Source organism: Neolamprologus brichardi, chromosome 7 (assembly GCF_056152115.1).
Source record: "Neolamprologus brichardi isolate AB-2024 chromosome 7, ASM5615211v1, whole genome shotgun sequence".
Classification (NCBI taxonomy): Eukaryota; Metazoa; Chordata; class Actinopteri; order Cichliformes; family Cichlidae; genus Neolamprologus; species Neolamprologus brichardi.
Genome location: NC_142110.1, coordinates 37,014,565 through 37,040,592, shown reverse-complemented (window position 1 = coordinate 37,040,592; position 26,028 = coordinate 37,014,565). Strand labels below are relative to the sequence as shown.

The window sequence follows — 26,028 nt, the reverse complement described above, 5'->3', positions numbered from 1 at the left end:
CAGTCATAATGCTCGGGTCTTATTTTCTACAGTTGACAGGCTAACAAACCCTCCTGTATCAGTGGCAGCTGAACTTCAACCATGACCTGCAATGACTTTGCCAAATTCTTCACAGAAAAAATCCAAAAGATTAGACAAGCAATTGGTACATCAACAGCAGATCCAGAATATGTACTGTGTCCACCGAAAAACTGTTCAAACACCATGAAACAGTTTCACCCGATTAACAGCAAAGACCTGGAGGACATCTTAGGTCAACTGAACTCCTCCTCTTGCTGTTTAGATGTCCTGCCAACAAGTTTTTTCAAAAAGGTCTCAAAGACTTTAGAGTCAGACCTGTTACAGATCGTCAATTTTTCTTTATTATCAGGTGTGTTTCCAGAATCACTAAAAACTGCTGTAATAAAACCTATACTAAAAAAGGACAATCTTGACAAGACACAAATGAACAACTACAGGCCGATCTCAAATCTCCCATTTTTAAGAAAGATCATTGAAAAAGCAGTTTCTCAACAGCTCAATTACTTCTTAAAACAGAATAACTGCTATGATGCCTTCCAGTCAGGTTTTAGACAGAACCACAGCACTGAAACCGCTCTGACCAAAGTGTTTAATGACATATGTCTGAATACAGACAGTGGAAAAATGTCAGTCTTAGTTTTACTGGATCTCAGTGCAGCATTTGATACAGTTGACCACAACATATTACTCAAATGACTGGAGAACTGGACAGGTCTTTCAGGAACTGTACTAAACTGGTTCAAAACATACTTAGAAAACAGGAAATACTTTGTATCAATAGGTAACTTCACATCTGAGCAGACAAGTATCACATGTGGAGTTCCCCAAGGTTCCATCTTGGGACCCCTTCTGTTTAACATTTACATGCTCCCACTGGCACAGATTATAAAGAACAACAAAATAAACTACCATAGCTATGCAGATGACACACAAATATATATCACAATGTCACCAGGAGACCGAGGCCCTGTACAGGCTCTTGGTAAATGCATTGAGGAAATTAATGACTGGTTGTGCCACAATTTTCTCCAGCTAAACAAAAACAAAACTGAGGTAATAGTCTTTGGAGCCAAAGAAAAACGATTACAGTCACCAGAGAACTTCAATCTATATATCTAAAAACAACAAACCAGGCGAGAAATTTGGGTGTAGTGATGGATGCAGACCTAAACTTAGAAAAACACATTAAGACAATAACAAAATCAGCTTACTATCACCTCAAGAATATATCAAGGATAAAAGATCTGATGTCTCAACAGGACCTGGAAAAACTAGTCCATGCATTCATCTTTAGTAGGCTTGATTACTGTAACAGCATCTTTACAGGTCTACCTAAAAAATCAGTCAGACAACTACAGCTCATTCAGAGCTCTGCTGCTCGAGTCCTCACTAAGACCAAAAAAGTGGACCACATCAGTCCAGCTCTGAGGTCTTTACACTGGCTGCCTGTCAGAGGATAGACTTTAAAGTTCTGATGCTGGTCTATAAAGCTCTGAATGGTTTAGGACCAAAATACATCAGTGACCTCCTGACCCAGTATGAACCTTCCAGATCCCTCAGGTCATATGGATCCGGTCTTTTATCAGTTCCCAGAGTCAGAACCAGACACGGAGAAGCCGCATTCAGCTTTTATGCTCCTTATATCTGGAACAAACTCCCAGAAAGCCTCCGATCAGCTGAAACACTCAGTTTATTTAAATCCAGGTTGAAGACTCACCTGTTCTCAGCTGCATTTGAATAAAGCACCAAATCCGCACTTAAGCTTAAATTTCAAAACTTACATTTTAACAACTGATTTTATCTACTGTTCTGATTTTATCTGTTTTGATTTTATATACTGTTTTGTTTGTTTGTTTGTTTGTTTGTTAATTAGTTAGTTTGTTTGCTTGTTTTAATCAATTTTAAATCATGCTTTTATTTGTTTTTGTTTCTAATGTCTCTGTAAAGCACTTTGAATCACCTTGTTGTTGAATTGTGCTATACAAATAAACTTGCCTTGCCTTGCCTTGCCTTGCCTTGCCTAATGATGAAGGAACTGAGCTCACAGTCCATTGTTCATTCAGTGAACTACTCAGTTTATTTTGGGCCTCAGAAATGCTCACTCTGTTTGTACATCACTGTCAGCAATAGACTCATTCTGCTGTGTGGACAGGAACACATGTGACATCACTTCCTGTTTGTTTGTGACTGAAGAGAAATAAGTTTACAAGGAATCATTTAGAAGTTTCAAACATCAACTGATTGAATCCATGAATCTGAAAACGTGTTTGTGAGTGAAAGAGACAGACATGTACAGACTGAACTATCTGTTCAACAGTCAGAGTGTTTCTGTAACAGGAGACACTCTTTACACCCCACTCAGCACAGGGACACTGAGGCACCAGGAAACCAGACTCTAAACCCAGGATAAAGAGTTTGAGTGAATGTGGTGTTGAAGGTGTTGAGGTGGATCAGAGTGTCAGAGGAGACTCTGTAGAAGGACAGAGTGCCAGCAGGACAGTCCACATACACTGCTACTCTGTTAGAGACAGAGGAGGAGGAGGAGGAGGGGGAGATGGATGTTACTCTGTAATTGTGCCAAACATGTATGTTATTGTGACAGACAGACTGAGGACCATCATCAGAGCAGTTCAGACTCCAGGACTGATCATTGTATCCAAACACACAGTCATTACTGCGTCCTTTCCTTCTGATTCTTCTGTAACTCACTGATATAGAAACGTTTCCTCTCCACTCGACCTCCCAGTAACAGCGACCAGTCAGACCATTTCTACACAGCAGCTGACGAACATCAAATCTGTCTGGATGATCAGGATATGACTGAACCTCCTCCACACGTGTCACCTTCCTGTTGTTGTCAGACAGTTGGAGGTTTGTGTTCACTGTGTTTGTGTCGATTGTGAGTTGACAGGAATCTGATGGAGAGAACAAACACAATCCAGCTGCAGTTATTGATCCATCATCTGTTCATTGATTGACACTTTGATGATGACTCCTGACATGATAAAGATGGTTGAATGTGTGCTGCTTTGTTTTCATGAATCCCATTAAAAACACACTTACACTTCCTCAGACCTGGTCTCAACCATCGGACTCCAGCAGGCTCCACCCTGAAAGGAGGAGGGGGGTCAGAGCAGCACAGGCAGCATGCACACATGGACATTACATGGCTCTCATACACACACTGTTACACACTGATAAAGGAAAAGTCCAACATTTTCACAAATACACTTCAATCCATACGTGGATCAAACTGCTGATGATTGGACTAATCCTAGATCAGTACATCACTGTATTGAATGAAATATGACTGATTCAAACTGTGACCTTCATTATCATTATATTCCTCTTCTGTTTCGGTGGAAAGGACACCTCCCTGCCTTTGCTGCCAGCTGGTTTTCTCCTCTTGGAAACACATTTAACATGGCTGCAACTTTATTAGGTACACAGTGGCCACTGTCTCAGGTACAGTACACCTGTGACCTAATAAAGTGGCGGTCACTTTTTTATGAGCCATCTCCCTTCAGCTTTTTTAGCCGACCTGTTTACCTCCAACTTTGTATCAGCAGCAGCGAGCCGCAGAACGAGTCCGGCAGGAGCAACAATCCCACCACAACGTCTCCAGAAATGACCTCGTCTGGTTTCATTGAGTTATTTTATTTCCACACAGAACAGACTGGTTGTTATCAGCACACAGAAATCACATGAACTTGTGCATTAAAACATGTTAGTGGATTATCCACCAATAAATGAGGAGATATTGGACATGTTAACAGACAACAGATTAGGCCTGGGTCTGTAATACTGTTAGCAAACACAGAATATTAACCAGGAACAGCTCTTTCATTTCCATCATTTAAGTTGGCTAATACGAACCACACCTCATCTCCTAATGCACTGAGCTTTCCTTATCTCTGACTCTGACTGCTGGGTCCATGGTGTTCCTCCCCCTGCTGAGAAGGTGCAAACAGCTGCCTTCTTTGCGTAACATACATCAGTCTGTCCACTGTCATTCTTTCCATGAGATGTTTCCCTGGATGAGATGTTAGAGCTGTAGGCCTATAACCTGTGGTCTTAGTGGGGTCTTTCCCTGGTTTCACAGTTCTTTCCAGCTTCCTGATATATTCTATTATAGAAGAGCAGCAGAGCATCCTCTAACTGCTTCATCATGATGTAGCACACCTGATCCTTCCCAGGTGAAGTCATTTTTATGCATTTAAGAGCTGCTTTGAATTCAAACATTACAAACTGAATATTAGAACTATCCTCCTCTCCAGGATTTTCCTGATTTAACATTTCAATATGATTCATTTTTGTTCTCTCACATCTGCCGTCATTAGTTCAATTAGTCCCACTGTGGATTTGATCACATTGTTTGCCCAGCATCTCTACATTTTCCTATCCATACTACCTGTAGCCCATTAATACTATTAATACTGGAAACTGCTGTTGAAGCCTGATGGTGACACTTTCTGGTGAAGACGTTAATTGCAGTAACAGGACTGGCTGGCTTAGGATACACTGGACATTTCCATCAGTGGGTTTATGAAGCCACTGTAAGTAATAACAGGTTTATTACCTGTCAGGACCTTTGGGGTTATTAGTTTATTGCATGGCCTGTTAATGTGTGTCGAGAGGAGTTGTTGTTGAAGCTAACAGCATCATTATTATTTCAACTGTTTAATAGGTATTATGTAAACTACATTTATATTTCACTCATTGTGGGAGAATCAAAAGCGCTTTGTTTTCTCTGCTCACAGACAACACAGATACACGCATGTATATACAGCCCACGTCCAGCTCTGCATGTACTCCTTCTGCTCCATTTCTATAGAGAATAAACAACTTAACAGAATCATTCTCCATTGTTTTCAACTCAACCAGCTGCATTTAATGAAGGAGTTTGAATTTACTTTACGAACACTGCTGTTGTTTCCTGTCTGCATTCATGTTCTTAACTGTACTCCACACATTCTGAATTGGTGTAGTTCTTCCTAAAGTACTGCAGTATTCCTGCCAGTACATCCTTTTAGTTTTACTAACTGTTTCCTCACCTCTGATGCTCATTGCTATTTTTCCCTCAATGCAAATTCATGCTAAGCTCCTTCATATCCATCCCTGTTTCTAAACCTGTAATAATTCCTTTAATGTGTCTTTGGCCTAATTATGAGTCTGTCCACTTGTTTTTAGTTCCCCACTTGCTTTGGTTTCTTAGCTCTGATTCTCTGAAATTTATCCTTGAAATCATTTACTGGCATCTCTCCCTCTCACTCCCATTATCCCTAGAATACCAGAGTATTCATCTCCTGGTTTATCATATGGCCTCTTTACATTTTCTCCAATCATCCCTGCTTCTAGAGTCTTGCCACATCTGCAGGCAGTCCAAGAGAAACTGCCTCTGCCATTTTCTTCTTCTTAATCTTTGATTTTTCTCTTCACTTTCTCCATTGGGTCTTCTTAGACGCACTTTCCAGAAAGCGGCAAAAAAATTTTGTGCCCCATTTTTCAAATACACAGGTCATGTAAAAAAAAGTGTCTGACATTCAAAAATCCTACCAGAGGCTCAACAAAGCTGAACTGAAAGACAGCACGGGCAATAAATCAGAGCAGCACAGAACTTAAGCACACGGTCCATAGAAGCTGGGGTCTACAGTGTACCAGGACAAGCTTAGTGGTAAGTCCCCCGAAAAAGTTTCACTTGAGCTGTTTCTGTGTAAATTACTGGTTTATTTGAACAATTTCATCAGCTGAACCATAAATACTCCAAAACAATTTCTTTGTGACTCAGTGTGATTTTGCATTTTGTAATATTAGCATGTCAAACTCTACATTCTCTACACAGATGAGAAATGAAGTGTATTTAATAATAAAAGTTATCTCTCAGAGACAAAGTTAGTGTCTCATTCAGGTCTGTATCTGTGTAGTCTCAGACACATACATTGCTCATATTTGCTGTTTTGTTTGTCACTCAAACCTCTTCCTGAAAGGGGCAGCAATTTCATTTAAAGTCACATTCACTGATACAGGCTGCTAGAGCTCCAACCAGGAGGGTACACACATGATCCAGGGAAAAAATTTGATTAATATTTTTGTGCTGAAACTTGAATGTATATGTTCTCTTAGGTAAATATTAAGAGGTCCTGTGTTTTACTACTTTGATTTTGTAGTAAATCACAGGACCTCTGGGTTAGATATAAGGTGATTTGAAAAATCATGTCTGTTGCAAAGGAGTAAGCCATTTATCAACTAAAATCATCAAAAGAAAAGACTGAATCCTGACCTGAGAATTCCAAGTGTACACTTTGGACTTTCCACTGCAGAAAATAGAAGCTTCAGTCCTGAATCCTGCAGGTTGTTTTTACCCAGGTCCAACTCTCTCAGAATACAGGACTGGGAGCTCAGCACTGAGGACAGCGTTTCACAGCTTCTGTCTGACAGATTACAGCCACTCAGTCTGAAAAAATGATGACAAGAAGACATGAAACACTTGTGTTAAAGTATATTCATGGTGCCATGAGGAGCTACTACATTTACAATATTTCAACACTGTTTCAGGACATGCTGGAATCCTTATTACCTTATGTTACAAAAGACAAATGTGGCAGTTTACTGTGACTTGGATGGATTAATTAAAAAAAAAAAAACATACACACAATGTTAATTTTTTTCCAAATGAAATTGATTAAATGACGTTAATTGATGAAAGAAAAATTGATATCGCTTGATCTGACCTCAGCGTTTCCAGTTTGCAGTATTGACTCTTCATCCCAGCAGACAGAAGCTTCACTCCTGAATCCTGCAGGTTGTTGTTACCCAGATCCAGCTCTGTCAGACAGGAGGATTGGGAGCTCAGGACTGAGGACAGAGCTTCACAGCTTCTGTCTGACAGGTTACAACCACTCAGTCTGAAATCAAGCGGGAAGGGAGACAAGATCAACAAAACAAATCAGAGCTTTATTGCTTTTTTTGTTGTTTTTAAGCAGAAATCAGTGAGGTGCTGGTAGATTCTGTTCTTTTGGTTTATTACCCAATAACACACACATACACTAATATTTGTGACTTTTGTAATAGTAGCATTTACAATGCAAAGTAACAGCGATCACAGATTGAAGGGGCCTGAATAAAACTACAATGCAGTGATTTTTAAGATGACCTGTTCTTCCAATTTCCAACAACAGATTTCTCCAACCTTACAGTTAAAAATAATTCTTTATCTCATACTGAATCTTGGTGCACCTCCCCCCAGTTTATTAAAATGAAGTGGTACTGAAGTTGCTGTAAGTGATGTGTGATGCCACTGATTTCCTTTCTGATCCAATACAAAGTAAAATTCAGGCTGGTATCTGCGATACTGATGAAAACTATTCCTTCAGAATCAATACAAGACATCATAAGAAAATATGATGTTTTTTATAACATAAAAAGCCTGAATTTTAAAATATTCAATTAATAATCAAAAACAGATGTGACTGAAAAAAATAAAGCTGAGAAACATTTTATGGCCCATTGCTAAGGGCCATTCGATCCTTTTACAACCATTGCAAGAGCTTGGTTGGCATAGCCGGCAATAAGTGTGATAGTAATAAGTCCGGTGGGTGATGGGCTCCGCCAGGGCTGCCCTTTGTCACTGATTCTGTTCATAATTTTTATGGACAGAATTTCTAGGCGTAGCCAAGTGGCGGAAGGCTTTCACCTGGGGGGGTCTCAGAATCTCATCTCTGCTTTTCGCAGATGATGTGGTTCTGTTGGCTTCATCGGGTGATGGAACGGTTTTCAGCCAAGTGTGAGGCAGCGGGAATTAGGATCAGCACCTCCAAATCTGAGGCCATGGTCCTTAGGGTGGAGTGCCCACTCCGGGTCAGGGACAAGTTCCTGCACCAAGTGGAGGAGTTTAAGTATCTCGGGGTCTTGTTCACGAGCAATGGGAGAAGGAGGCAGGAGAACAAAAGGTAGATTAGTGCTGTGGCCGCAGTGATGCAGACCATGTACCGATCCATCCTGGTGAAGAGAGAGCTGAGCGCAAAAGCGAAGCTCTCAATTTACCCATCGATCTATGTCTCTACCCTCACCTATGGTCGCGAGCTGTGGGTAGTGACCTAAAGAACGAGATCATGGATACAAGCGGCGGAAATGGGCTTCCTCCGAAGGGTGGCTGGCCTCTCCCTTAGAGATAGGGAGAGGAGTTCAGCCATCCGGAAAGGCCATTGAAATGAGTCAGTTGAGGTGGTCTGGGCATCTGACAAGGATGCCTCCTGGGCAACGTGTTCTGGGCATGTCCCATTGGGAGGAGGCCCCAGGGCAGACCCAGGACACGGTGGAGAGATTATATCCTTCAGCTGGCCTGGGAATACCTTGGTGTTCCCCCAGACAAGCTGGAGGAGGTGGCTGGGGAGAGGCAGGTCTGGGCTTCTCTGCTTGGGCTGCTGCCCCCACGACCCGGCCCTGGATAAGCGGAAGAAAATGGATGGATGGATGGATGGATGGTGTTATTTTCTGTCTCTTTCCTATATTAAATATTTTGAATTGTATTTTTGTTGCTTAAAGCCAACAGCTGCTGTTTTACTCCCAGTACACTGTATATTTTTTAAATAGCTACAATATCTACAGGACTGCAATATCTACAATTTGAACAAATGGGATTTGTAGTTTTAAAGATGCAGTGAATTCCCATCATTTAAAACGTAGACAGAAAAACCCAGAGCCTGGATTTAAGTCACTTTACAAAATTCAGTAACCGTGCTATACAACACTGCCAGCTACATATTTCCTCCCTCTATACTGGGATAGAACCTGCCTGCAGCACTACTCTGTGTTAAGATTTACTTTTATTTGTGTTGGAAGAGTTTTTCACCCCTGCCACATTTCTCACAACTAGCATCTTGGCAGTTTGTGGAGCTGAAATATCTTCACACATGACTGGCTTATGATCATCACCTGAGTGAGCGAGCACACGTCAGCTGTGAAGTATTTTTACAGCTGTATTTCACACATCATTGTGACAGGTGGAAGAAGTAGTTCCTACTAATCATTTAGACAATCCCAACAATGCAGTTACTTTCAACTGTGTTCGTGTTAATAATGAACAAAAACAACCCAAATTACTAAAATGTTGATATTTTAATTAATTCTAGAACAGAAATAATATATATCAATAAATAACAATCAACACACCACACCCAGCAGCCTGGACACCCCTGATTCAGGTGAACCAGCCCAAGGCTACATACCGAGAGAAACGACAAAAGAACCAAATTCTCAAAAATCCAAACAAGGAAATATTAGCACACATGTGACTCTGCACATGGGTCCATCCTACCAACCAACCTCAGATCTCCACGCATGCTCACATCAAATTTGCAGACATACAGATTTTAATGTTCTGTTTTTAGAGTTTAACTAGAGTGTTTAATGTGGGTTCATAGATCAAAACATTTTAAGCTCCTTAAGTGTTTAAAGGCTGTATCAAACGTTCATTCAAGTTAAAATATATCTGTCATGGAAGAAATCTATGACCACTTTTAATCAACATTTTAAAAATAAACATGATCACAGATTTACTTACAGAGCTTTGTTGGAGGCTTTGACCACTGGCAGCAGCCTCAGAAGAGCCTCCTCTGAAGGAGAGAATTTCTTCAGGTCAAAAACATCCAGATCTTTTTCTGATGACAGTAAGATGAAGACCAGAGCTGACCACTGAGCAGGAGACAGTTTATCTGTGGAGAGACGTCCTGATGTCAGGGACAGTTGGATCTCCTCCAGTAGAGAACAATCATTCAGTTCATTCAGACAGTGGAACAGATTAATGCTTTTCTCTGCAGACAGATTCTCACTGAGCTTCTCTTTGATGTACTGGACTGTTTCCTGATTGGTCAGTGAGCTACTTCCTGTCTGTGTCAGCAGACCTCGTAGGAGAGTCTGATTGGTCTGCATTGAAAGACCCAGGAGGAAGCGGAGGAACAAGTCCAGGTGGCCATTTGGACTCTGTAAGGCCTTGTTCACAGCAGTCTGGTGGAGAGATTGGAGTTTTGGTTTATCAAATAATTTAGACCACATGGACGTTGTTTGTTGTTCTTCCAGCAGATTGACTCCAGAGTTGATGAAGGTCCGATGGAAATGAAGAGCAGCCAGAAACTCCTGAACACTTAGATGGATGAAGCAGAACACCTTGTCCTGGTACAGTCCTCTCTCCTCTTTAAAGATCTGTGTGAACACTCCTGAGTACACTGAGGCTGCTCTGATATTGATGCCACACTCTGTCAGGTCTGATTCATAGAAAATCAGGTTTCCTTTCTGCAGCTGATCAAAAGCCAGTTTTCCCAGAGACTCAATCATCTTCCTGCTCTCTGGACTCCAGTGTGCATCTGTCTCAGCTCCTCCATCATACTTGACCTTCTTCACTTTGGCCTGAACCACCAGGAAGTGGATGTACATCTCAGTCAGGGTGTTGGGAAGCTGTCCTCCCTCTCTGGTTTCCAGCACATCCTCCAGAACTGTAGCAGTGATCCAGCAGAAGACTGGGATGTGACACATGATGTGGAGGCTTCGTGATGTCTTGACATGGGAGATGATCCTGCTGGCCTGCTCCTCATCTCTGAATCTCTTCCTGAAGTACTCCTCCTTCTGTGGGTCAGTGAACCCTCTGACCTCAATCACCATGCCAACACAGTCAGGAGGGATTTGATTGGCTGCTGCAGGTCGTGTGGTTATCCAGAGGCGAGCAGAGGGAAGCAGTTTCCCCCTGATGAGGTTTATCAGCAGCACATCCACTGAGGTGGACTTTCTAGGGTCAGTTAGGATTGTAGTTTTGTGGAAGTCCAGAGGAAGTCGACACTCATCCAGACCATCAAAGATGAACACAACCTGGAAGTCTTCAAAGCTGCAGATTCCTGCTTCTTTGGTTTCAGTAAAGAAGTGATGAACAAGTCCCACCAAGCTGAACTTTTCCTCTTTCAGCACATTCAGCTCTCTGAAAGTGAATGGAAATATGAACTGGATGTCCTGGTTGGCTTTGCCTTCAGCCCAGTCCAGGCTGCATTTCTGTGTTAAGACTGTTTTCCCAATGCCAGCCACTCCCTTTGTCAGCACTGTTCTGATTGGTTCATCTCTTCCAGGTGTGTCTTTAAAGATGTCTTCTTGTCTGATTCTTGTTTCTGGTCTGTCTGGTTTCCTGGATGCTGTTTCAATCTGTCTGACCTCATGTTCATCATTGACCTCTGCAGTCCCTCCCTCTGTGATGTAGAGCTCTGTGTAGATCTGATTCAGAAGGGTTGGGTTTCCTGCTTTAGCGATGCCCTCAAACACACACTGGAACTTCCTCTTCAGTGCAGATTTAAGTTTATGCCCACAACGTCCACTGGGAGTTCCTATAGAAATAAAGGAAAGATATATATAATTTAACTATTTATCAAAGGTACATGACCTTTTCTTTCCTGCCCAAAATATGTGCTTGTGAAGAATCAGGTCAAGGTCTTTCAACATTATTAAATGTTTAGTTTTTCCATTATATATTTATAGATATCCTCTTACTGCTCAGCAGATGATCAGCCTGCTTATTCAGCTTCATTCTCTTCAGGATGGTTGCTGTGATCTTCAGAAATGACTCCTTGCTTGAATTATTATAGTTGAACTTTTTCATTTGTTTTGAATCGAGTTTAGGCTCACACTTTTGATATGACTCTAGAAAAACAAACAAAAACATAACAACAGATCCATCACAGCATTATTAAGCTGTTGCATGGTTTGTTTTTTGTGTGTCTGTTTTTTTACAGCATCGTGTGTAACTGAAGCCTTTTTTGTATTTATTAATAATTCACCATCACATCATGTCAGATGTTTATCTAAGTTACTTTGTGAGAAATTTTAACTTCATGGGAGTTAAAATAATGTTTTTCTTTATATTTAAACAGTTTGTAGACATCAAAGCCCTGATGATAAATAGGTAAAGGTAATCATCAACAGTCAAAAATAAAAACCAAACTAGACAAAAAGTTGGTAGCAAGTAGACAGAAGTTAAAACAAATTAACTAATATACGAAGTATGAGACAGGGGACTAACCTAAAGCTTAATGAAGATTACATTTAAATTTAAAATTCAAAACTGAAACTAAAACAGTAAACCATCAAAACAAGTGCCTAGAAGTGCAAAACCAGAACCACATTGTTTTGGTTTTGATTGAATTGACCGCTGCCTTTGAAACAGTAGACCACAATATTCTAATATCTTGATTAAATGTCCTATTGGGCATTAGTGGCACTGAACTTAAATGGTTTAGGTATTATCTGGCAGAGAGAACTTTCTCTGTGAACCTTCTTAGTTCTGATTTATCTGCTGCTTGTCGGTCATGTGGCCTCCCAGGGGGTTAATTTTAGGGCCATGGCTATATATTTTTCTTTCTTTACATTTTAAATGGACTGATTCATATATACTGCTTCTCTACTCTCCCAGAACACTCAAAGCAATAAAACAGAGGTGATAATGTTTGGGCCTAGTGGCCCATATGAGTCCTTTTTTGTTGATTTGGGAAGTATATTTTAAACCTATTATTACTGACCTTGGGTTTTTATCATTTTAGGCATTTTAGGCAACAGGCAGCAGTGAAATGTTTTCTTTCAAATTCAACATTTTTTTTTTGTCACACACACAACCATACACACACAGTACAACATGTGGTTTCTAGGCAGCACTTTGAAACAATGATCCATACTTTTATTTCATCCCATCTGGACTACTGTAATTGACTTTATCTGGAAGTCAGTCATTACTCTCGCATGCTCAGCTGGTTCAAAACACCGCTGCATGACTTTTAAGAAGAACCTGTAAAGGAGAGCATTACCCCTGTCTCCTAGCCTCACTCCACTGGCTGCCTGTATATTTTAGAGTTCATTTTCAAATTGTTATGTTCAGTTTTACATTTTTCACAGACTTGCCCTGCCTTACCTTCTTCACGCCTACACACCTCGTCAGTCTCTCAGGTCAGCTGACCAGCTCACTCAGATGGGTCCTGGCCTTCTCTATCATTGTTCATAAGTTATGGATTAACTTGCTGTTAGATGTTAGAGGGGCCCCTTCACTGTCCACTTCAAAAACACATCTTTAAAAAAGTTTTTATTCTTTCTGACCCAGTGAGACTCGGTCTGTTTTAGTTATTTGATCTTTTTAATTGTTTTTTTTATATCTCATGTATTGTTATTATTTAGTTTCAATGTACAGCACTTTGTGTCACCTATGGCTGTTTTAAAGTGTATTATAAATAAAGAAAGTATGGTAGGTAACTGCTGTTATACTTATTGGCAGCTGTTCATTAACTGGGGCTCAGAGCTTACTTACACTGCAGAGCTGAGGATACAGAGATACCACATGGAAACAACCTGAGTTCTTTTTGGTCAATTCAGGCTTCAAGTGTTTCTACCTTACCAATGGCTCCTGAGACAAACTAAAGAATTATTACCTTGTGATAAACAGGATGAAGATGCCTGGGCTGAGGGTTTCCCTGTTGGAGTAAAGTGCACCATGAATCAGAAACTGTTTGTTTAACAATGAAGACCTGCATGGCTTCAAAATACTCTAAATATAATCTCCAAAAGTTGATTCTGTTGATCTGGATGTAGCGTTATCAGTGGGAGAAATGTTTCGTCACTGACTGCAGCTTTACCCAATCTTATAAACAGTACATTTGGATAATGACTGAAACCAGACCAGTGAAGGAACAATGGGCTGGGAGGTCAGTTTCTTCATCGGGATTATGCAAATTCTCATGACCATTGACCAAAACCCACTGACCAAAACCCACTGATTAAAGACCACTGATCAATGGCCATGAGTACCATTCACAGAGAGTTGGGGAATGGCTGCAATCACAGCACTGTAAGATGGTGACAGATGTACGAAATGTTTCTCCCACTGAAAACGCTACATCCAGATGAAAAAGAAATCAACTTTTGGAGATTTACTTACCTGGATGTTTGAGCATGCATCAAGATGTCTAAATATAATATTTGTACTCAAACAAAATTAGAAGAGAAAAGACACACAATTGAAAGTTCAGACTAGAACAGCCTCGGTTTTCAATCCATAAACTGTGACAGTGTTGTCCTGATACTGCACTGAGTGTTTCATGTCTTTTTTCTCTGACTGACCTTCATTCATCTTCTTTAAAATCAACTCCGCCACCTCCATTACATGGTGAGTAGTGTATGTCTCCATCATAAGATTTACAGTTTCATGACGTCCATCCTTCCTTGCTTTCTCCAGTCGGCTCTTTTTGATGGTTGTGAAATCACCTCCGGGTCCTTTCTCCAGGTACCAGTGGAAAAGTTTCAGCTCCCCTTCTCCCAAATCTTCCAGAATGTTCAGTAACTGCTCCTCAACAGATTTCTCCATGTTTCAACTGTAAAACATGAGAGAGAACATGAATCTCATCACATGTCCATTGTATTTACTTATTTAGAATATTTTGAGTTTGAGCAGTTTGAGTTCAGGTTTTGTTCTCAGAGCTTTTATTGAGCCATGTCTCTTTTTACCTCTTGAGCCCCAGCGCCCCCAGTACAAAGGGGGTGAACTGCCGTTTAACCCTCCAACTGTCAGGTCTTTTATGCAAATATGGACATGTATGGTATCCAGAAAAAGCTCAGAATTCACCCAAAGAATAATGTTTTTAGGGGAAGACATGGATGTGTAAACCTCAAATATCTGCTTTAAAACATATTTTAAAAACGTATCTTTGCTCTGGCAGGAAACTTGAAACCAGGTAACCACCAGGAAATATTCATCACAGTGACAGTAAAGCAGGTAAAGGACTGTGACGTCATCACGTACGCTGCGTCCTCTGTGGACTCTGAGTGAACTCACAAAGTACAAACTACAAGAACACAAACACAAACGTAGCTCAGAGTGGCGGACACACTCGGCCTCGTTGGTCCAGCTGTGAGTCCGTTACCGTGAACTATGGAGCGGCAGATTTGTGCTGGAACTAAGCTGCACACAGCTGATGTTACCCAGGAAACATTACACACTGATTTTAATGGAGAGACCGGAAATACAAACACACACAGTTTGTTGTGTGAAGAAATCAAACATGAGTGAACATGAACAAACAGTAAAGTTCCTGAAGACAAACTGTTAAAGGAGGAAACAAAGCAAACTTACAGTTTCTTCACACACCAACAACAAGCTCCACTCCACACCTGGACACTAAACATGGACACACAGGTGAGCTGCTTCCTGGAAGGAGGCGGGACTCCACCTGAAGCTCAGCACAGGTGGGAGGGGCTCAGCTCTGTGTATGCTGATGTGTTAACTTTAAAAATATGCCGTCTGACTGCTCAGACTGAGTCAGAGTAAAGTTCACATGCTGACGTGTGGAGACATGAAACCTTGTTGTAGCTGCAGGTGTGAACACACTGATCCCAGATCAGCTCTGCTGTATTTGTAACATGAACATTTCTGCTGCAAAGCTTCAAATGTTCAGCATGTTTCTCTGTTTCCAGTCTATAGATCCAGTCACACTTTCTACCTTCACCTGTGCAGTAAAGACTGAGAGCAGAGCTGAAACCAACCGTCCAATCAGGGAGCAGCATCAACACCTGAGCTTCATTCAGACCAGGGGTCCCCAATCCCAGTCCACGAGGGCCGGTGTCCCTGCAGGTTTTAGATATCACCCTGGGTCAATACACCTGAATCACATGATTAGTTCATTACCAGGCCTCTGGAGAACTTCAAGACATGTTGAGAAGGTAATTTATCCCTTTAAATCAGCTGTGATGGATCAAGGACACATCTAAAACCTGCAGGGACAGGTTTTAGATGTGTCCAGATGTTGGATGTGTCCAGATGTTGTTGGTACAAAGTTCATCTGGTGCTCACATGAATCCTGTGATGAAAGCTTTATTTCACTGAATGTTTCTTCAAAGCTCATTTCAACCTGTTGAAGTCATGAATGAAAGTGCAACAAAGCTTGTGACCAACACAGCGCAGACAGAGGTGATGTTCACGCTCTGTTTCTGGGTGGGAAACTCACCTGTGGGTGTGGCTGTTCCTCCCCTACAATCTCTGATGTCACAGCTGATAAATTAGACTGAACTGAAGCCAGACTCAAACAGAAAAATGCCTCAAAGACTCAGAGAGAGAGCGCTGCTCCATCTCTGGACCGAAATATATGTTCCACCACCACGCTGCAATGCATCTTGGGATAGGGTGGGCCCACCTGTCCTTCAAATCCAGGGAGAAGGAGGACATGTTTGTGGGAGCCCGGGATTCTGGACGGCCTTCGTAGCCTCGCTGTGATGTCATAGACCTTCAGAGGAAGCAGAGGCTGAATTGAAACACACCTGCTGACTTCATGTGTTCTGCTCTGACAGCTGCCATGTGTCACAGCGTGGATAATAAAGCCATCAAACTGCACTCAGCTCCAATAACACCATCAGTGTTTGATGTCCAGAGGATTCATGAGCTTTAACCATGATAGAAGCAGGAAGTTAGGATGAAGATGAACCAGGTTGTGACTGAAGGACAAAGCTGAAACATACAGATGTGTACAGATGTGTGGAAAACTCATCAGCAGCCATGTTTGGAGGCTCACTGAAGTCCTCCCAGCTGACAGTAGAAAAGGACAACATGTGAAAACCACAAACATGTTTAATGAATCATTTTTAGAACTGTAATATTACCAATTATATTACATTATTATATTATTATAATTATATTATTATAATAATATTACCAATATTACCAAGCAATGATACAGAACATTGAACCACCAAATGTCTCTCGGTTTAGTCTTTTTTTTTCTTCTCCTACTTAGTATCATGGCCAAACTGAAGAACAGTGTCCGCTTCTGGACAAACAAGATAAAAATGGTGAAAATCATCAGTGGTGCTGTTACAGTTTCTACAAATGAAGTTCTCACCTCCCAGCTTCAGTCAGACTGGTTCACCTGTCCCCACACCAGTCTGACCACTGGCTGAGAACATGGATAATGTGAGTATGTCTGTGAAGGTTCTCAGTCATCCAGGTCATCGTAGTCTAAGGAGCTTGGAAAGAAAAGCGTCTGAACTTCTTTAAGTTGCTTGAAGACATTTCACCTCTCATCTGAGAAGCTTCTTCAGTTGTGAACTGAAGTAGTAGAACTACTATGAGACGGCACTTTGTACATGTGCACAGAGGGTTAGTGGATATATTGGAAAGAGGAGGATGAAGATGGAGCTCCCATCACCACCATGTCTCCATATGAGGGCAGTGGGTCTCAGGAGGGTCATAAAAACAAATGTTGAATGACTTCTTATCTTTGCCTCTTTTTCGTAGGTCAGCTATGCAACTGCTTTTTGTGTCTGTGAACCCGAAGCTTGTCCTTTCTGAAAATCTGGGCTTTGGCTACAGCGGAGAAGCGTCAGACGGCCTTTCAGTAGCTCTCCTTGAGCTGTTTCACCATCTCTCTGTGCAGGTCTCTGCTGAGGGAGTTTGCAACACTTTATGGTGGAAACACTGTCTGACTTTTCTGGAGGTCATTTAATAGTCATAAAGCTTCAAATGAGCAGGTTCATATCTCAGTATTTCATCACTAGACACTAGATTGTCATTCCTCAGTGTAACACAATGCAGATCATACAGTTTCACAGCATTTGACACATTTCTGTATATAAAAATATTTCAGGCTGAACAGTCCTTAAATGTTGACACTAGATCATATTTTCTACTCTTATGTCCACGGGAGTGGGTTGGTGATCAGTCTGTGTGGTGTTATCTAATGATCTCCATTATTAATACACATTAAAAACAAAAATATTTATGAAGCTGATAAGATGGTTCAAGAAGCGTTTGAAAATGGTTTTAAATAGTCTCCTGCTTGGATTTTCACTTGTAAATGTACCTCAGTGTTTGATCAATCAAACCTTTTTAAGTTTACTTCGGTCACAAAACCAGCAGAAAAACTAGATGTAACTGGTGTAACTGGTGTATTTGGAGCCTCCTGTCATCATGAAATCCCCTTCATGTTTTTGAGCATGACTCATGGAGAACGCTGAGTTGATAATCAAAGCTTAAGACAGTATTGAGTAATCTGGAAGTGTGTGTGTGTTTTCGTCGATGCCTTACATTTGAAGAGCAGAGCAGCTGAAGAAAAGCTGTGACTCCAACGTGAGATGGACGCTGTGATTCATCACCAGCAACACACTGACCTGCATTCATCCATAGATGACACTCAGGACCCTGGTTCCACAGCTGTTCTTGTTCACAGCTGCATCCAGTTACAGAGGAAACTGTATAATGCAATGATGATGTTCCAGAATCATGTTGTTGCTCCTCCTCCACATGCTTACCTGCCACAGTTTAACTCCGCCTCTCAGGCAGTCACCTGATCTGCATGTTTTGCTGTACGATGACGTCATCTTGACGTTGACGAGGAGGATGAGAAAAACTAGTTTAGTCCTGCAGATGGCGATCTTGTTCAGAGAGCCGACGCTTTGATGGTGCTGCTCTACTTACTTTTAGCCTGGGTTGGACTCTATATGAGCAGCTTCCACTCTGGTTTCACTGTTAAACACACTTGTGTGATTTCACCTGTAAAAGTTGAAAAATAAATATTTTTATGCAAAATTATTTGTCGATACATTTTTTGAGGGTCAAATATCTTGTTTGATTTGAGGAATGAACTGTTAAGGTGGAAAAAATGAATCAGGTTAAAATACTTTAAATCAGTGAGGATATATAATGTAATTTAAATGTTGATAATGGTTGTAGTGGGCTTGTAATGTAAATGTGGTCTGATTAAATGTGACATTAATGGTGACGCTGCTTAAACCTGATAAAACAGTTCTATTAGTGGGTCTGTGTGATCAGCATCAGTGGGTTAAGGTGAGGCCTTGACTAGTAGAACGTCATGTTGGTGACAACGCATGAGCCAACATCAGACTCCGAGCGCTACGATGCTAAAGATCAGAAGATCCAGTGTGACATCATCGTTACCTGGCAACAGAAGCCCTCATCTGACTTTATTGGAGGATATTTACACCAGCAACACTGTTTAGTTTGATATGACGGATTAACAACATGCTGTGATATCCAGTTCATCTGTAATAGATACTGGATCTAATCAGTCAGCAGATATTTGATCAGCTTATTTATAACTATACTAGAAACAAACACAACTGTGTTGGTGATTCATGCAAACTTGCATATCAGCCTTTGAAGGTTTTGTAGTATTGAGAACAAAGAGGTTGTGTTAGGGCTGAAAAGCCCGACTTGTTCACCTCTGCAGGTCATCAAATGCACCACAGAAGTTTGTATTTGCACAGCCTGTATATGTTTGATGGCTTTATTATTCTCTGTTCAAAGACAACAACTGTGGAAAATGTCTCATGTAGTATCAGCTTCATTTAAAATGACTGCAAACATTTAGAGAACATGTGCTGCTGTTTGTCCTACATTTCAACACTGAATGAACCCTGAAAACGTGATGGCAGCTGGCAGATTGGAGTCCACATGAAATATCGGCTGTATGAAGACTGGAAAATATAGATGATACAAATATGCAGCCAAACATTTGTGGACATGGATAAACTCTCTGATCCAAAAAGCAGGAAGTGACACAGCTAGAAAATGAAAGTGTGTAACAGCTGAAGTCAAATGTAATGCAGAGTTGAATCTGCACTTGGATCATCTGTGAAAGGTCCACATGTAGGGATCACATGAGTCCTGATGTTTGTCAGTGCAGCTTGATAACTCCATCTACTGTGGGCTACATATACTGGGCTGGTAGCTCCATAGTGTTGGAAAGAAACTAGTAAATGTGCAAATTTAAAATCATCGTCTCTTCTAACACAGGAGCCATGTTGAGCTTACAGCCGACCACCGGCAGTCTGAAATGGAATGGGACAGTCACAGATAGAGACTCCAATTCTGACGTCCTTTGAAAGCCTGACTTTGAATTTTCATCACTCGTCATGTACACAGATGTTAATTCTACATATTCCTAGTACTGAACTCTAAATCAATATGAAGAAAATGCTCCTACTAATCTGCATATATGTTGATATCAAATCCTTTTCCAGCACATGGATAAATCTCTATAAATCTTTCAGTCTGATCAGAATGGGCACAGTGTTGTTATTGCAGCTCCCTGATGTTTGAAAAGCTAAATGTCCATTTTAAAGTGGTCGTGTGTAGGATTGTGTTTACTTCCTTTGTGCAGTTTTTACAGTAAACATGTTTGAATGTTTCCTTTTCCCCTGATGCTTCTTCGTGTTGGATAAAGTTGGTTTGAATAACATGTTCTTATAGGTTTCAATGAACTTCAAACTGTGATCCACTTACAAAACTGTCTCATTTTATTGCAACGATCCACATTTGCATCCATTCACGGTACATTTGACATCTGAACACGTTTGTAGACATGATGAAAGGACAGATGGTGTTTGTGTGTCCTTCTTAAACTCAGTGTGAATGTTTCATCATGTAGAACTACTTAGAACAAAGTCTTTGGGAACATTTGGAGAACACGTTTAAGAAAGTAACATCCTGGTAGAACATTTTCTTAAAGCAAAGCAGAGCTGCAACATGACTGTGAGGATTCAGAAGAATAAAGTCAGAATACTTTATTATTATGAAGACTAAAGTGCACCTTAATGCTGCCAATGAATACACATGTTCTTTGTGAAAGCATGTGTGAGCACAGCTGACATGCACTACACTGACCCCACTCGCCCCATTTCTTCATCCACTTCTTGCTCTTGTGCTTGAAATGGGACGCAGACGCAGCAAAAGTAAGAGGCTCTAAAATCCACAAAAAGGGGGCTTGTTAGATCAGGATGTTGGATGTGATCCATAGAAAACATGGATAATACACCGCTTTATTTGAAGACATCTGTAGCACTGCCTCAGTTCTGGATGTTTCCACAGACTCCTCTGTGCACCTAAAGAAAAGGTCAAAGGTCAGCAGCACATGTAGTTGGGACAATTCTTCATTTACAAACAAAAGTCGCACAAAATATACAATCATTTTCCTCCAATGACGACTTTTCACTTGCAGAAATGATCCTGTGTGATTTCTAGGCTGTGATATAAAAACGAGTTCCTAATGGCAGCGATTCACTCAGTAAACATGTGTTTCCTTCACCAACCTCACACACAGATCCAATAAGATCAGGAAGTGGGCAGTATAGTACAATATGTGTTATTTTGTACTGCACTGCCCAAACTAAAGATCTGCTGAAGTGTTGGAAATGATTCAGATGTTTATTTTGGACGATACAGCAGAAGATCAGACATGAAAGTGGAGATAACACAGAAGACCTGCAGCAAAGGGTCAGAGGTCAGACTGGGCCACTGGATTCAACAATGAGCCAATGATCATCAAGTAGTGACTAAAGCAGAGCCCTGACGTTCTGACATTTATCACACAGTTAGAACAAATGTCTGCTGATGACTTCATCTCATGAAACGACTGATAGATGTCAATTCATTGATCAGCTGAGCTGCTGCTGCTGATCTTCATCGTGCACAGAAACATTCAGCTTGTTTCAATCAGTAAATAACTCCCACTACTCTCAGTTTGAACTGTTCCCACTCAAAATGCTGTGAGAACAATGATCATTGTAGAACTTCACAAACATCACGTGTTGTTTTCCACATGTAAGATCAGCAAACATACAGAAACTTCCTGTTGCCACACACGGCCTCTAAAATCTCTTCCACGGTTTCTGACTGAAGTCCACTCTCGGTGTCGGATCCACAGGAAACAACAAGATCTTATTAACATGGTTTTCAATGTGTCTCCTTACAAAAAGTCCAACCAATGAACAAATGTGTATATTTGTGGAGGCCGAACAAAAGCATGACACATTTCTCTGTTTCTATAAACTGGTGTCAAACACAAATATGAAGAGTTTCATTGACAGACTCCAAAATGCCCCCGCAGTGAATCAAAGGGAAATCCTACAGTGTGGCCAGAGAATCTTAATGGCTCCAACATCAACACATCCACAATGTTGGACCCAGTTCTACCTCACAGAGTTACTAAGACACACCCTCTGCCAGCATTACAACAGCTCCACCTGCTTCACCTGCCTCCTCAGCAAGGAGTCAATCAAACACAACTAGTTGAGTCATTTCTTGTGTGAGTCTAAAGTGAATCTAGTATTTGAAAGTCCACTTCCTGTATTTGTTGTTGAAGACTTCTTCAGCTTCTTCTCAAGGACATCAACTGCTTGTTTGGCAGCTGATGATTCAAATGCTGTTGAATCCAAAACATCAGCGGCTCCTTGGCTGCTCACTTCATGCACTTCTGTCTTTGTGACAGTCCAATGACATCACAGCTGTTTCCACCCCCAGTGTCTCAGGACTGGACACCTTTAAACATGTCGAGGATCAAACAGCCGTCCAGCTAAACATACATGAAACTATCAAAGCTGACAATCATTCCAATAACATCTAATGGTACATATATATAGACACAGCACTACAAGGAAATGGCTCTCAGCATCTGGCTGTGGGAACAAATGAGTCCCTGTTTGTGTTCAGATTGTGTGCATGTTTTAGACGTGTGTCACATGTAGAAACACAACAATCCCACAATGACACAAAGATTGGTTTGACACAACTGTGCAGCTGTAAGTTGTTTCTAATGATTCATTGAAGCTCTTCTAACATTCTGGAGACGATCAGTACATGAATCTGTTCAACACGACAACAATTTGACTTCAATGTGAACGTTTGCCATTAAATAACCTTCTTCATCCAGCTGACAAGCATCCTTCATCCTATGATATTAACAGTTCCTCCTGTTGATGACAAACCTCTGACATGATCTGCTTGAGGAGCTTTTTCATGTGAAGCTCTCTGAGCTCAGGGCTAAGCTGCTGTGTTTCATCTTTAAGAGCTGCTGCCTCCTCGCCGGACTTGTTCTTCTCTTCTTCTCCTAATGACACCATTTCTGCTTCATATCTTTCGCTGGGCCTAAAACAGATGAAGAGTAGATCTACTGCTGTTCACTGTTTGTGTCAATATGGAGAAATATGCAAAGACAAACACAGCACATACAGAGAAATGTAGACAGGATGTGCAGCCAGTGCAGTAAATGGTCTAAATATCAGCTCTTTAGAAAATGATCCTGATGAACATGAAACTAACATCCAATGAGAAACACAGCTTCCTTGTTTCATGTCCAATAACAATAAATGAAGAGCTAATAAAGAGCTGTTCTATTGTAAAATGCTGAGATGATTATTAGACAGAACCCAGCGGCTCACCAAAAGCCTGCATTGAAAATCTATATGAAAGTAATCTATGCCCATATATGGCAAAATCCTTTAACTGTCACTGTGTTTTTCATCTGTGCTCTTGTTGGTTGGAAAAGTTTGTAAATGACAAAGAGCTCAGTGGACTTTGCATCCATTAAATCCTGTTAGATGTTTGGATTGTTTTTCCTTCACAGCTTTGTGATGAAGGCTAAAGAACAGAGATATGAACTATTGCCAATATGAATCCTGATGGCATGACGTGGGCATAGACCCACCAAAGCAACACTCAGCTCACCTCATTCCAGGCGCTTGTCTGCTGGAGACCGTGAGCCTTGTTAGTCACACATTAGCACCGTGGTAGGAAACAGCCTCCATCATTTCATTAGATCTGAATTTGGACTGTTTCCCTCTGGATGAACCAAGTCTGTCAAATCTATTGATCCAACACAAACTATCAAACACATTGGCTCACAGTCAGATTGGCTTTGTATGGATGGTGTAACAGGGGGCTGGGAAAGGATGCTGAAAGCTGAATATAATACAGAACAATAACAGGACATATAATAATGCAGCAAACATGATCTTCAACAGGCACACTTCTATTATTCATGATCACAAACACAAAGAACTTGTGCAGCCCTGATATCTGTCAGGCGTTGTGGAGTGGAGGCGAGGAAGAAGGAACCCAAACGCAGGACTCGCAGGTAGGTGAAGCTGGGTGATTTATTGATGAAGGAGTGAACACACAGAACAGAGGAAGGACATGGCTGGCTGGACGACTGACTGAGTGAATGAACGAAGGACGGACTGACTGACTGGCTGACCGAACACTGGCGGAAACAACAACATAACCTAAACATCATCAATGACACGACAAAGAACGAATGGAAACAGAAGACTTAAATACACAGACTGATGAGGATGATAATGAGAGACCGGTGAGTACACAGCTGAACATAATCTGGCTAATGGCATGAGACGAGGTGACAGGAACAAACAGGAAATGAAACAGGAAGTGGCAAAATAAACTGAACATGAACAAAACGGAAAGCACTGGGTCACCGACCCAGGAACCCTGACAATATCAGCCCCCCCTCCAAAGGCCGGCACCCGACGGCCAAAAGAAAGAAAAACCAGAACAGGGCGGGCGGAGGGGGCCCAGGACGGAGGGACGGAGTCCAAAACAGAAACAGTTCAGGTGGGCGGCCACGCGGCCGGCGGCCGAGACGAGACAGGTCAGGTGGGCGGCCGCGTGGCCGGCGGCCGAGACGAGACAGTTCAGGTGGGCGGCCGCGAGGAGACAGGTCAGGTGGGCGGCCGCGAGGAAGGCGGCGGCGGCCGCGAGGAAGGCGGTGGCGGCCGCTGAGCTGGTCCGGTGGGCGGCCGCGAGGAAGGCGGCGGCGGCCGAGAGGAAGGCGGTGGCGGCCGCTGAGCTGGTCCGGTGGGCGGCCGCGAGGAAGGCGGCGGCGGCCGCGAGGAAGGCGGCGGCGGCCGCTGAGCTGGTCCGGTGGGCTGCCGCGAGGAAGACGGCGGCGGCCGCTGAGCAGGTCCGGTGGGCGGCCGCGCCGGTGATGACATCCAGAACGTGGCTGGGGCGACGGTGCGGCAGCCGCAGGACCAGGCGAAGCAGAGGCTGGCGACGCGGCAGCCGCCGGACCAGGCGAAGCTGAAGCTGGCGACGAGGCTGAGGCCGGACCAGGCGAAGCTGAAGCTGGCGACGAGGCTGAGGCCGGACCAGGCGAAGCAGAAGCTGAAGCTGAAGCTGAGTCCGGACCAGGCGAAGCAGAAGCTGAAGCTGAAGCTGAGTCCGGCCCAGGCGAAGCAGACGCTGATGCTGAAGCCGAGTCCGGCCCAGGCGAAGCAGACGCTGAAGCTGAAGCCGAGTCCGGTCCAGGCGAAGCAGACGCTGAAGCTGAAGCCGAGTCCGGCCCAGGCGAATCAGACGCTGAAGCTGAAGCTGAGTCCGGCCCAGGCGAAGCAGACGCTGAAGCTGAGTCCGGCCCAGGCGAAGCAGACGCTGAAGCTGAGTCCGGCCCAGGCGAAGCAGACGCTGAAGCTGAGTCTGAGGCTGGCCCAGGCGACGCAGACGCTGAAGCTGAGTCTGAGGCTGGCCCAGGCGACGCAGACGCTGAAGTTGAGTCTGAGGCTGGCCCAGGCGAAGCGGACGCTGACGCTGAGGCTGGACCAGGTGACGGCACGGGAGCCGGGGGTGACGGAGCCACAGCTTTAGGGCCAGCGAGCGCGGAAGCCCCTGGCTGGAGACAGGCAGGGCCAGCGGGCGCGGAAGCCCCTGGCTGGAGACAGGCAGGGCCAGCGGGCGCGGAGGCCCCTGGCTGGAGAGCGGCCGGGCCAGCGGGCGCGGAGGCCCCTGGCGGGAGAGCGGTCGGGCCAGCGGGCGCAGAGGCCCCTGGCGGGAGAGCGGCCGGGCCAGCGGGCGCGGAGGCCCCTGGCGGGAGAGCGGCCGGGCCAGCGGGCGCGGAGGCCCCTGGCTGGAGAGCGGGAGGGCTCACAGCTGGCTCTGGATGCTGTGGCTGCAGGTCCGGGAACTGAACTGACTGGACGGGAGGCGACTGGACTGACTGGACGGGAGGCGACGGGAGGCGACTGGACTGACTGGACGGGAGGCGACTGGACTGACTGGACTACAGACTGGACAGACTGGAGGACGGGAGGAGACTGGACTACAGGGGGCTGGAGGACGGGAGGAGACTGGACGACAGGGGGCTGGAGGACGGGAGGAGACTGGACGACAGGGGACTGGAGTGAAGGCTGAAGAGC

The 26,028-nt window shown here is 43.1% G+C and overlaps 1 protein-coding gene across 1 annotated transcript; it reads right to left on the bottom strand.

Moving 5' to 3' along the window:
- Positions 1 to 2,271: 2,271 nt before the first annotated feature.
- Positions 2,272 to 14,401, bottom strand: LOC148102136 (NLR family CARD domain-containing protein 3-like). Its single transcript, XM_087843552.1, has 8 exons — positions 14,158 to 14,401; positions 13,470 to 13,511; positions 11,548 to 11,697; positions 9,584 to 11,384; positions 6,753 to 6,926; positions 6,302 to 6,475; positions 3,085 to 3,131; positions 2,272 to 2,936 (listed from the first exon to the last, which is right to left on the bottom strand). Exons 1-8 carry the CDS (start codon positions 14,399 to 14,401, stop codon positions 2,380 to 2,382), a joined length of 3,189 nt encoding a protein of 1,062 aa, XP_087699678.1. The 3' UTR covers positions 2,272 to 2,379.
- Between the last annotated feature and the right edge of the window lie 11,627 nt (positions 14,402 to 26,028).